Source organism: Biomphalaria glabrata, chromosome 1 (assembly GCF_947242115.1).
Source record: "Biomphalaria glabrata chromosome 1, xgBioGlab47.1, whole genome shotgun sequence".
Lineage (NCBI taxonomy): Eukaryota > Metazoa > Mollusca > Gastropoda > Planorbidae > Biomphalaria > Biomphalaria glabrata.
In genome coordinates, this window is record NC_074711.1 from 855844 (window position 1) to 869830 (window position 13987).

General features: G+C 35.3%; 1 protein-coding gene across 3 annotated transcripts in view; it reads left to right on the forward strand.

The window, feature by feature from the left end:
* The first annotated feature begins 974 nt into the window (after positions 1-974).
* LOC106050657 (importin-11-like) overlaps positions 975-13987 on the forward strand; it is a 34528-nt gene continuing 21515 nt past the window's right edge. Inside the window, exons 1-7 of one of the 3 annotated variants that reach the window (XM_056038055.1) lie at positions 986-1052; positions 4371-4460; positions 5323-5468; positions 10263-10363; positions 10585-10657; positions 11122-11325; positions 12574-12703. In XM_056038055.1, the coding sequence (XP_055894030.1) occupies positions 5337-5468; positions 10263-10363; positions 10585-10657; positions 11122-11325; positions 12574-12703 (640 nt within the window). In that variant the 5' untranslated portion in view covers positions 986-1052; positions 4371-4460; positions 5323-5336. Of the gene's footprint in view, positions 1053-4370; positions 4461-5322; positions 5469-10262; positions 10364-10584; positions 10658-11121; positions 11326-12573; positions 12704-13987 lie in introns of all 3 variants that reach the window. The other 2 variants (XM_056038122.1, XM_056038180.1) reach the window with 2 other exon arrangements.

Genomic DNA, 13987 nt, shown 5'->3' on the forward strand with positions numbered 1-13987 from the left:
AACTAAGTCATTGGTTAGCATGCATGACTAGATGCAAGACGCGTGTGTGTCTGTCAAGTCTGTGTGCTTGCGTGTGTGTGTGTGGTGAGTTTGGCACAGAAAAAATAAATGATGGATAGAGCTCTTAGGCCGATATGGACCTGTTTATTGTACTCTAAAGACCTGCAGCCATACGAAAACAAACAGCTAGGGTTGATCAAGGCACAAAAAGAGTTACAATTTGCAGTGGAGATAAAATAGACCTATATCTGCAGTGACAGGAGGTGCCGGCAGTGTCCACGTTTTTTTTTTCCTTTTATGCGGGACATAAGACTCCATCTAGGGGAAAAGGTCATGTGGATATCGGGATGGCCGGTGTGGTCTGAACAAGTATTTACGCCAATACATATACAAATAGAAATGTTTCAATATGTTTGAATATTCTCAGTATTACTCCAATGGGTTCAACAGGAATTGAAAATTGAATCCCTACATCATTGTGAATGAAATTTGTTATTTTCAATTACTTCATAACATACCATGGGCCAGATCTGGTCCGCGGGCTATAGTTTGCCCATCACTAGTCTAGACCCTAGGGCAGTAGGATCGTGACCTATGTCGAAGGTGCCGGTAGGATAGACCAACTCCTTTCAGACCATGCCTTTGCCTTTATAATAGATGCACTTTATCACAGACCTATATATTAATTAAGCATTGATGCCAAAGAAGAAAAAAAAAGATGGCTGCGCCCATTTGATTTAGATCTAGATCGATCTATTCAGACTATGCATTCAATCATTGTAATGAGCATTGTCTAGACCTAGATTCTACTTTAATTTAGTGTCCAAGATAGTTGTGTTGATTAAGTGTAGATCTAGTTCTCTAAGCCGCCCAACAAAAAAAGGAGCTGTTGAATTCTGTTGATTGTCACTGGTCAGACATTTCACATTTGTCACATTTTCATGATTTTGTGTAGTAAATAGATCAATAATAAATTCACTGTCACTGTGTCTGTGGTGACTAGTCTAGAATCGACTAGTCTAGTGTGAGTGACTGATTCAGTACTGACAGTGGTAAGTAGTACTACTACTAGTTACTAGATCTAGTAAATTCTAGTAGTGTAGATCTATCATCTATAATCTATTATATTCTATTTCTAGATCTAGACTAGATCTAGTACACATTATAATGATGAATGATTACATGAACACTATTACTATACAGAGTAAACACACACGTTTACAGTAATTTGATGAGTATACACTCACTCAACTCACTGACACTCAGTGACACACTTGACAATAATAATTATAATCTTTATTGTCCGTGTCGGACCGTGAGGATTTGTCTTACAATTTGTGCATTATGCCAAATTACGGTGATTACACCAAACAAAAAACATTATTTAATTATAACTATACCAAAATGTACATTCATACCAGACTCATTCATAATTTTCATATGTGACAAAGTTTATATCAGATTGTTCCTATTTAATGATTTGATTGCCAGGGGAACAAAAGTGTCAAAAGAGTGTTTGTGTCTGTCTTTGCTATTGGTGTCTTGTATCTCTTTTGTGATGGTAAAATCACAAAATCCTGACACACAGGGTGATTCTTTATTTCTAGGATCTTGTTAGCTTTTTTATAGATGTTTGTTTCAAACAGCTGCCCAAATGGGGTTTGTTTTTTTGCCAATGCCAATGATTTTACCAGCAGCATTTAGGATTCTATAAAGTTTATTTTTAATGCTCAGATTGCCATACCAGGCAGTGATATTAAAACTTAAAATATTGAAGATGTGAGCGTGATAAAACATAGCCAAGGCCTTTTTGCTAACATTAAACGAGGAAAGCTTTCTTAGTAAAATCACTAAATTTAGAAAGCCTTCAGGACAGAAGATTCAAAAGTAAAGTAGTAATTATACATAAAACACTGAACCATAATCTTCAAATACAAAAACAAAATTTAATACAATACTCTGAAAGACACAAAGATAAAGGCACATTCCTTGTCCCATATGCTCGGACAAATTTGTACAAATACTCCTTCTTCCCTAGTGCTATTAGAGCATGGAAGGGGTTGTCTGAGCTAGCCAGGAAAACCAGTGACTTGGCAGAATTTAAGTCATTGGTTAATTGTTGTGATTGTTGTGAACTCCTAGCCTATGACTTTGACATGGATACATTACGTACTCAATACTTCAGGGATGCATCAGAAATAAGAAATATTTAATAAAGCAATAGGAATAAATTATAACTGTAGATAACGCCAACAAAGCTGATTTCCTAAATATACATTAACTATCAGAACTGCCTTATAATGGCTTCTACTATGCTATCACAAAACTCCGGTCCCCTGTCAACAATAACAAAACTCAAGCGCTGTCACTCTGTCCCAACCAATGGACCAATGAATAAATCGTAAATATAATAAATAAACATAGAATTCCTTGAATCTTATAACCCAGGTTGTATCAACTGCTGTTTACAATCCTATATACAAACATAATCACCACATAATATGCATGACTAAATACATGACCCATAGGATGTAATCATCTTCTTTTTTGAAGTAACGTCTGTGTTATATAAGATAAAATAAGATAATCTTAGGGGCCCTTTTTTGCTGATATAATCAGTATTTGCAGTAAAATTTAGCTTATTGTCTAGGATAGTACCAAGGTATTTAAAAGTTTGCACTATTTCAATAGTGTCTCCCGCTACAGAAACAATATCATTTTCGTTCTTTTCCCTACGAAAATTGATTATCATTTTTTTTTTTTTACATTTAATAATAAAAAATTATCTTTACAGTATTTACAGTATTGTAATTGTAGATAGATCTAGTTTAGTAGATGATGATACTTAGTAACTAATGATGATAGATAATTGATAGATAATAGATAATCGTACTCAGAGATCATTAGATTTTTAGATCATGATTATGATAGACTGATATAATTATTATAATATAATGCTTTTAATTTTAAAATTCTTTGGATCAAGGACTAAATGTAGGGAGGTGAAATAAAAAATTTTCTTTGAAAAAACAATTTTTCATTAGTACATTATTAAATACTTAAAAAGAACTTTCCAATGGTGTATAAATTATGACTGTATGTTTAACAGTTAGAATAAAGGTAGTTATGATTTTCTGAGGCGTTTTGACCTAACATTATTGTCATGGAACAAGTGAGGAGAGAGCTTGTTGCTGGCTCAGCGGGAAAGACACCCCCCAGGTCAAAAGTTAAAAAGTTGGAATTGGGTTACCTAGACGATAGATCTGCTTATTAAATCAGAAATTTAATAGATCTAGTATTCGTAGTAAATTTCTAGCTCACAAATCTGATTTCATTTATATTTATGAACTTCACTTGTTTAAACTTGTTTAAAATGTAATTATTGATGAAATAAACAAATTATCGGGTCTAGAGCTACAAGTAAAGCCAGAGAGGCATGGACAAAATGGCGGCATTGTGGCGGCTGTACAATCTCTCAAAAGCTTTCCACTACTTCCACCACAACTTGACCTTAGATTGTAATATCCTGCGTAGGATATATCCTACCCACCTGCCTCCCCTATTCACTTCATCTTAGTGAGAAGAATAAACTTTGATAGCCCCTACATTAAATAGAACCAACATAAATGAAAAAACTCTCCGCTTTACAATATACATAGCATTTTACTATGTGTTTACACATATGGTTACATTTCTACTCACAGCTACACATGTTATTACTTTGCAACAACCTTTAACAGGTTAGAAACTATTAGATCTAGAAATATATTTCTAGAAACTAGATCTAGATTAGTGTTACTGAGTGTTCTCCATATGATCCGGTGTAAACATGCCTGGACTAATGCCGATCTCATCTAACAATCTCACATCAATGACCGACTAATATTAATAATATTTATTAATATTTTTTTAAATTCTAAGGCAAAAAAATCTTTTTAAGTTTGTTTTTTTCTTTATCTTTTACAACAACCATTTTTAAATCGTAAGTAAGCAATTTTTTTCATATAATTATAAAAATAATGTTTCTTACCTTTTTCAAACAGGATCACATAAATCCATAAGTAAAACCTGTCTGACGCCATATTGATACTTGGTGATTTTTAAATGAATAAAATCTTTATAAAAACGAATTTCTACAAAATATTGCTAAGGAAGCTTATACAAACATAGATCTATCCCTCAGTATAACCAAATATGCTACAGATGGCCTATATAAAGAGATAATGAACTATCAACTCTAAAAATGCATTTTCAATGGAAATCTGTTGTCTGCCATATATAATTAATATAGATCTAAAGGCTAGACACTAAGACAGTAGACTATTCTAGACAGTGCTTTTTTTTTGTAAAAAAAAAATAATAATAAATAGGCGCTGTCCAGTGCTGGTACTCAGTGATGATCAAGGCTCTACGGGAGGACTGATCCTTCCGGCCTTGCCATCAATTGGAGTTCATCTCAGGTACTCAGTGATGGATTACCTAACTTTTAACTACTAATAAATTAATAATAATCGTTAAAATACAAGAAAAGTAATTTTTTTTTCCCCACTTTGAAAAAGGTGCCGGTACACCCTACCAGTAAGCACTGGATCTAAATCATAATCATACATGAAACATTACAGTACATAATCTTGATCTTTTCCCTTTGAGGCATTTGCAACTTCTTGTGTGACTAAAGAGGCCAATCAGAGATGGACTGACCTCTCCAATGCTGGGGGAAAGCCTGCTTGGTGAGTAGTGCACTCCTAAATAGGGCTGCTCAGCCTCTCTGGTTGCTGCCCTTTGTCAGTGGAGAATGACCATATAGCTTCAACTGTGCCCACACCTACTGCTTCGCTGCTTGCCTGTCACCACAGGGTTTTGATTTGGGGGGACTTGTTATCTCACTCAAATGTCGATATATTCTTTTCTGATAGGTAGGAAGATAGTGTCATTAGTGGATGACCGTGGACTTTTTATATTTCTTATCCTTCACTTGAGTGCTCCTTTGTACTGTGCAGGTGATTGCCTTTCTGTCCACTTTTAGCTGGCCTGTCAAAGCCATTTTTGGTATGTGGCTGCTGTGCATGTTACAGATACTGGGAGTTAGGTGCAAAAGTGAACTAATCTAGCTAGAGGAAACAACTGCCTGGCCACTAGAGGTGCTACCCCTCCAAGACACCCCTTACACTCCATAAAATAGATTTTTTTTAGTTTTATATAGATTTTGTTAAATCAGATTTGTTTTATCCAATTTGAAAATGCATGCATTTTCTTTGAAGGAATCTCTTTAATTTACAAGGGAAACATAAAAAGCTCAAATTCTTTGTTTTAAATCTGTAGTACAGTAGTTCAAAATGGAGAGAGCTCAACCCATGGTACTGGAAACATTGGCAAATGCATGTAGTCAGGATGCATCCATTTTAAAACCAGCAGAACATAAACTACAGCAATGGGAAACAGAGCCAGGATTTTATTCCATTTTAACAGTAAGAAAAATCTTCTTTTTTATTTTATCATTTGGCTTTAACTTTAATAATGACATTGACCAAACGAATGATCAAGCTTGATTTTTTAAGGTGAATTTTGTTTACAAGTTAAAGAACTGTTTCTCACATTATTTATTTGAAGCGCTGCAGCTCATATTTTGTCTGAAAAATCCATACGAGCTCAGACGTCGCCTCGTAAAAGGTCTGCGCATGGCAGTTTCTTCCAGGACTGCCTGTGATAAGTCAGCTACTGGAAATAAAAAACAGACTAGCAGCAAACACCTAAACCTTTTGCAACTCAACATCTTAGGCCTACAAAACAAGACAACAGAACTCCAACACATACTCAAGAAGCATGATATACACATAGCGCTATTGCAAGAAACACTACTGCCCAAGAAAAAAATAAACATCACAGGCTACACACAGTACAGATGCCTTTGCACCAAATGCCAGGGAATTATGACCCTCATAAGAAACGACACACAAGCCACAGTAAAACAAATACAGAACAATACAGACATCGACACGCAGGAAATACTTATTTGGAGAGGAGGAACAAAGTACACCATCAAAAACTACTATTGCCCACCATCATCAACAGCAGAAATAGACATACAACTACCACACTACACAAGGACAATAATAGCTGGCGACTTCAATGCACACACACCTTCCCTAGGCTACCCACACTACAACAAGCGTGGCAAAGAAATAGAGGACGTAACAAATGCCTCTAACCTACACCTTCTGCATAACAAAACTACACCTCCAACTTTCCTCCACAGAGCACACAACACAACTAGCAGACCTGACCTAACTTTTATCTCTACAGACATTACCGACTCTTCCAAAATAACAGTACTTGAAGACATAGGTAGTGACCACAGGCCTATACTCCTCAATATTGGAACGCCAGGTAGATACCAATCCAACAAAACAACTAGATGGAACTATAAAAAAGCTAACTGGGCAGCTTTTTCACAAGAAACAGACACAAGACTATCAAGCATAATTGAGACAGACGTCAATTCAACCTACACAACTATAGTCTCCAACATCTTACAAGCAGCAAAAAAATACATCCCTCGAGGCCAAGTTAAGAAATACAAACCTTTTTGGACACCTGAATTAGATAAATTAGTAAAAGAAAGAAACATGGCCAGGAAGACTATAGAAAAAAATCATACTAGAGAGAACAAGACAACGTACAACAAATTGACAGGGCTTATAAGATACAAAATTAAAACAGAAAAAAAGAAAAAGTGGACCACAACATGCGAACAACTAGATCTAAACAAGGATGGTCGAAAGGCCTGGACCCTTCTGCACCGGCTAGCAGGAAAGAAACAAATAACAAACCCCCAACCTATAAAAGACACTGAGGACATAATAACAGAAAACCTTAAAAAGGCTGAAACCTTCAATAAATATTTTGCCAACATTAACAAGTCAAAGCCAAGAAAACAACTGGACCAGGCCTTCAGTAATATCTTAAAGAAAGAAGAAAAAGCTCCAACAGTCAACTGTCAGATCTTTGACACTCCCTTTACTCTACATGAGCTCAATACTGCCCTAAAAAGCCTCAAGTCAAGAAAATCCCCTGGACCCGATAAAATAACAAATGAAATGATTCGGGGACTAGGACCACAGGCCCAAAACTGTATACTTAACTTTATCAACCATACATGGAAAACTGGAGACATACCACAGGAATGGAGAACCGCAAACATAATACCCATCTTAAAGAAAAATAAACCACCTGGAGACCCCAAAAGTTATAGACCAATATCTCTAACATCCAACATTGGCAAAATGGCAGAAAAAATGATCAATAACCAACTTTATTGGTGGCTAGAAAGTACTTGCTCACTCCACAATGCACAAGCTGGCTTCAGGAAAGCAAGTAGAACAGAAGACCACCTCTTTCGTTTTATCCAGGACACAGTAGAAGGGTTTCATGAAAACAAGCACACTACAGCAGTATTTATAGATTTGCAGCAAGCCTATGATAGAGTGTGGAGAAAAGGTCTATTTTTGAAGATGAAAAAAATGGGCATCCATGGAAAAATGTACAGCTGGATCAGAGCATTCTTAAAAAACAGAACCATCCAAACCCGATTCGAAGGTGCCATCTCTAGTAAAAAAAGTTTGGAAGAAGGACTACCACAAGGTTCAGCCCTTAGCTGCACTCTCTTTCTAATCTTCATGAATGACCTCCCGGACCTCATTTCGGTCAATAAGGCACTTTATGCAGACGACCTTTTAATTTGGACTATAGAGAAATATCCAGTGCTGACTAGATCCAAACTAAATAGAGCCCTCACAACTATCTCCACATATTCAAAATTATGGAAAATGGAAATAAACAAAGAAAAGTCAGTTTATTCAATCTTTAGCCACAGCAACAAAACAGCAAAAAGAAACTACATCCTAAAAATAGACTCTCAGCCAATAAATAAAGAAGAAAATGCAACATATCTTGGTGTAAAACTAGACCAAAGACTGTCTCTAAAACACTTTATGGCAGATTTAAAAGAAAAGGCATCACAAAGATTAAACATAATAAAACACCTAGCAGGAACATCCTGGGGAGCTGAAAAGAAAACCTTAAGACAGTTATACACTGGATATGTCAGATCTGTAATGGATAACTGTCTCTCCATACAAGTAGCTGCCAACAAAACCTATCAATCATCATTAGATACAATCCAAAACCAAGCCTTGCAGTTAATTAGTGGAGGTATGAGAACTACTCCCTCAGCAGCCTGTGAAATAGACTCCAATATTGAACCTCTTAAGTTATGGCGCAACAGAGCAGCATTAGAAGCTATTGAGAGATACAGAAGGTTGGAGGACGATCATCCAAATAAATTACTAACACAGAGAAATAGGAAAAACAACCAAAAAAAGCAAAGGACTCTGATCCAACTTACTGACGAACTAGCCCTAAAACACCACCTACCCAATAACAGAGAAAAAATTACCAGGTTTTCAAACATTACACCCTGACTAAACTACAAACAACCAACCATCAAAACACATTTACTAAATAACACCTTAACAAAAGAATCAAATCCACTGGAGCTCAAAGTAGGCACGCTTGAAACAATCGAAAGCTATCAAAAAACAGCTATCCATATTTATACAGACGGATCGGCTTTCAAAGCTACCATCAATGCTGGTCTTGGTGCCTTCCTGGTCTTCCCTAAAAATAAACACTTTGAGATAAGCGCACCCTGTGGTGATTACTGCTCAAACTTCCAAGCCGAAATTGAGGCAATTACCATAGCACTCCAGACAGTGGAAAACAAATTATATGAAGGAGTGCAACCACCATCAGATATTGTTGTCTTTACAGACTCCCAATCTACTCTGCAAGCACTTAACAGCAGCACCTCAAACAGCCCAAGAGAGTTGACAACACTCATTGTGATAATCCACCAGATGATATCAAAATTAAATATCAATATTACACTACAGTGGATCCCTGGACACATTGGCATCATGGGAAATGAAAAGGCAGATAAGCTATCAAAGGCAGGTTCATCTATGGAACAACCAGATAGACCTGTTAACTACCTCACCCTAAGGTCAATGTTAGTCAACAATCACAAAGAGGAGTGGCTCAACCAATGGGCATCAGGAAACACAGGCAGAGCCATGTACAGAGAAATGACTACGCCTAACAAACTGGACAGTATTAACCTCCTCCCCCGCAAAGAACAATCTACAATCTTCCAACTAAGAACAGGACACACACCACTATTAAATTACCACCTGAACAAAATAAACTCCACACAACTACCCCTTTGCAGACATTGCGCCCACCCCTTTGAAACCGTAAACCATACCCTCTCTGAATGCCCCTCCCTAATCCACCTTAGGCAGACCCTACTTCCACTACAGCCCAACATAACCAACACCCTGTACGGCAGTGCTGAACAACTGAAGATAACAAAAACAGCACACTTTTTTTCCTTGGCACAGTCTGCAAAAGAGCTCACAGCTCAGCAGCAATAAAGCTGGCTAGAAGAAGAAGAAGAAGAAGAAGTCTGAAAAGATCTACTATTTCGATTAACATTTTTCCAAACATAAAAGCAATCTGAAATTATTTTATGACATATTTAATTAAGCATAATACCCATTTACTTTAGTCATTTTATAAAAAGGTGGGGTTTTTTTTTCTTAATTTCTCTTTGTTTTTAACATATATAATCTTAGTAAAGGAGTAAGGGTTCTCACCCTTGACACAACATTAGATACCTTATTCTGACAACCCTTCACTATTCAGACATAATAACTTTTATTTTGAAAACTTAGCCAACTTCAGGTTTGTCAGTACATCTAATGTCACTGCTACAGTGTGAGCTTCACACGTTAAGGGCTACTTGGCTCCTTGTTAGTCAGTTACCTTTGGTCAACAAAAAAGACCGCATGACTTTTTTGTCAACTTTCAGCCTGATTTTCATGTTGCACGTATTAGGTAGTTAGTGCAAACCAGTAATGCCCACAATCTGTGTTTTTTTTTTACTTTTTACATGTCGCTGAACTTTATTCAATTTTGATAAAATTCATTTGAACACATGCCAAAAAGCACAATCTGACACATAGACATTTTTTTAATTAGTTCTTCTTTTATTTGCCATCTGATGTAAAGTATTCCTCTTAGACTCTACTCACATTGCAAATCACCTTACATTGACAAAGTTACCGCATTAAGCCTGAATCCCCCCCAAGACACTCTACTTGATCCTACAATAATTCCTTCATTTAATTATCATTGAATTTCAGGATATTTTCTGCAATCATGAAATCGATGTAAATGTCCGCTGGTTGGCAGCTCTTTATTGTAAGAATGGCGTTGAAAGATATTGGAGGAAATCAGCTCCCAAGTAAGTTAGCACCTAACCACTGCAATGTAATGACACTGCAGCTTGAAAATATCTAGAAGTATCCAGTCATAGTTTAGTTAATTTCTGGTCAGTGTACTTAAAGTTATAGCTTAGTCAACTCTTTAAAAATTTACATTTGTAGTTTGGTTAGTTCTTAGTCACTGTACTTACAAATTATTCTAAGTAATTTTTCATACAAAAATTTTTTTATGTATCTTTAGTGCCATTCGTGAAGAAGAAAAGGAAGCGATCAAAAAAAGATTAGTCTCTGATTTTACAGAGCCAGTACCACAGGTAAAATAAAAGCATTGACAGATCAATTTAACACAATAAACCAAAAGGGTATTTAAACACTTCAGCAAGGCTAGAAAATGAACCTGATGTTAGTTTAAAAAAAAAATCATTAGATGTTAAATATTGTACATTTTAAACCACTCAGTAAGAGTTTATTCCACTAACATTAATATTTGGATGGAGACAAAGGAAAAGTTAGAAGACATTTGATCAACTCTTGATTGTCTGTACTCCTTAGCAAAAATATATTTAGTAGCTTTATCTGACAATAAGTTCAACCTTTATGCTAGCAGAATTACTTTAATTTTAAAGAAATTTGGGAAAACTTTCATGATGTGTAAATAAAAAAAAATATTAGCAGAATCAAATTGATTACATGTTAGAATCTTTTTTCTTTGAAATTTGTTTATTTGATTAAAAAAGAAATTTTGTTAAATTGTTTGACCTTTGTTTTACTTCCATAGATTGCAACACAAATAGCTGTATTAACAGCTAAAATTGCACGCCTTGATTGCCCTCGCAATTGGGATAGTCTTTTGCCAACACTCCTGACTGCTGTAAGATGTGAACAACAGTTAATTCAGGAGAGAGCTCTGTTAGTCTTACATCATGTTAACAAAACATTAGCCTCCAAAAGATTAGCCCCAGATAAAAAACTATTTGAAGAGGTAAGAATAACAATACAAACTCTCATTACAATTATATATAGTTCGTCCATCATATTTCTATGATGACCACTTTTGTCATCCAGGGGGCTGAGGGCTTTGCACTGGGGTTTTGTGCCTCCTCATGTGGCTGTTGAGACCTATGTAAGCCTGGAATGTTTGGCTGCACACTGGGAAGTTATTCCAGCTGGAGCAAGTGTCATTAGCCTTTGCTTTTTTTTTTCTGACACTTTTCTTCTGCCAGAGCTGTTGTCCTCTGCAATATGTGCGTCAGTTTTCACAGTGTAGAGGGTATCTGACGTGTCCATGACACTCAGTACACTGAGGTTTTGTGAAACCTAGCGTTTAAAGTCTGAACTTGGTGGCCCATGCAAAACGTCATAATAACTAAACAAATTGGACAGAAAGGCAGCAACCAGCACAGCGCTGTGGAGTATTCTAGAGCAGGACAAGACGCACAGAAAGTCTCTGGTCATCCACTGCACCCAAACTAATCCCTGGACGTCTTGACCAAATCTTGCTTCATCAGAATTATTGGGTGGCTGATTATTCAGCGCCTGAGTGGAAAGTCTAGATACATAGAGAGGGATTTTTAACTCAGACTCAGTCATTGCATAAAGTTTCTGAGTTCATCTAACTCGACTGAATACCTGGATTGTGATGTAAAAGTGGTTCATCATTCAGATATTATTATTGTTCCATGATTTGTGAAACATACTGAAAAAAACGTTTTGTTGTTAACTTCTATACCAAGTTTGTTATACGAAAAAAAAAATCCTAGTTCACTGAAAAAAGTTTTCTACTATTATATAAATTTCTTTACGGAGCAATTGCAAAATGATATAGTTACTTTGGCCAAACAACATCAATCATCAAAAGACATTAAAACCAACAAATCATAAAGCTCAGAGAGTGGTAAAATAATAAACTGCTATAAATCTTTTACATGTATTGGCTCATTCTATGCCATCCAGTGAATAATAACTGTCATTTACTAGTTAATGGCTAATGACCTGATTATGACAAGATTTGGAAATACTTAATTATGTGACCCATTTTGTTTTCAATCATTATCAACTGTGTATAGGACCTTCCTTAAAACAAATTTTGAATCTGTTGTATAATTTCAAAGTAGTCTCCAGCTCTCTACTGAGTCTTCATTTCGTTGTTTATATAATCAAATTGCTTATCTTTCTAAGCAGTTAAGTAATTTTATGTGTTTTTTAGATTGAACTTTGTATCTATTCCCAGCTGACTGCTGATGTGTTTGTTTACATGGTTTCCTTATGGAACATGCAACTGTCTCAATTTTTTCATCTTGCTGCACAACATGAAGAAAGTATGACTTCTTCGCTAGACAGATGTAGTCTAGTGTTGAAAGGTAATAGAACTAGTTCCAATACATGAAAAAAGTTCTTCTCTAGACAGATGTAGTCTAGTTTGAAAGGTAATAAAACTAGTTCCAATACATGAAAAAAGTTCTTCTCTAGACAGTTGTAGTCTAGTGTTGAAAGGTAATAGAACTAGTTCCAATACTTGAAAAAAGTTCTTCTCTAGACAGATGTATTCTAGTTTGAAAGGTAATAGAACTAGTTCCAATACATGAAAAAAGTTCTTCTCTAGACAGATGTATTCTAGTTTGAAAGGTAATAAAACTAGTTCCAATACTTGAAAAAAGTTCTTCTCTAGACAGATGTATTCTAGTTTGAAAGATAATAAAACTAGTTCCAAAACATGAAAAAAGTATGACTTCTTCTCTAGACATATGTAGCCTATTGTTGAAAGGTAATAGAACTAGTGTATTTGTGTGTTGCTGGGAGAGAACTGAAATGGTTTCTACTTGTATAGACATAAGTAGATTTGATACTAACACTAAAAAGTATTTTTTAAGGTTCTTAAGACTCTGAAAGACTTTATTTCTTACAAAAAATGAAAGCCTCCTTAAATTATATGGGATTATGATTAAAATTATGCCTGGTGTCCCATTTTTTTTCAAAGTAATCATTTATTTAGTAATTTTTTTTTTACTGCATAATAACATTTTTTTAAATACCAGCCTCTTAGTTGATTATTCAATTTTGTTAGCTAACTTTTGAAAATTCTTAACCAGAGAAGAGTACCAAGGGACTGGAAAACCTGTAACTTGGCAGAATTTAGGTCATTGGTTAACATGCATGTCTAAACGCATGACACATAGGACGCATAATCATCTTCTTTTTTTGAAGTAACGTCTATATTATATAAGATAAGAAGAAGATAATTCAAAGTATAAAAAAAATGTTCACTATTGGCTTGCATTGAATTAAAATTAAATTATACAGTAAATGTTAAATGTTAATAGGAAGGCTTAAGGTTACGTGTGGTCTAAACGCATGACACGTAGGACGTAATCATCTTCTTTTTTGAAGTAACATCTATATTATATAAGAAAAGAAGAAGATAATTCATCAAAGTAAAAAAAAGTGTTCATTATTGGCTTGCATTGAATTAAAATTAAATTATACAGTAAATGTTAAATGTTAATAGGAAGTTTATATTCATAAATCAACCTTCAAGTTATAAATTTTAAAATGACTTTTTTATTATAGCTTTTATATAGCGCTACTTTCATGCTTATAGCATGCTCAGAGCGCTTTTGGTCCAATCTCTTGTATTATAGAAGATA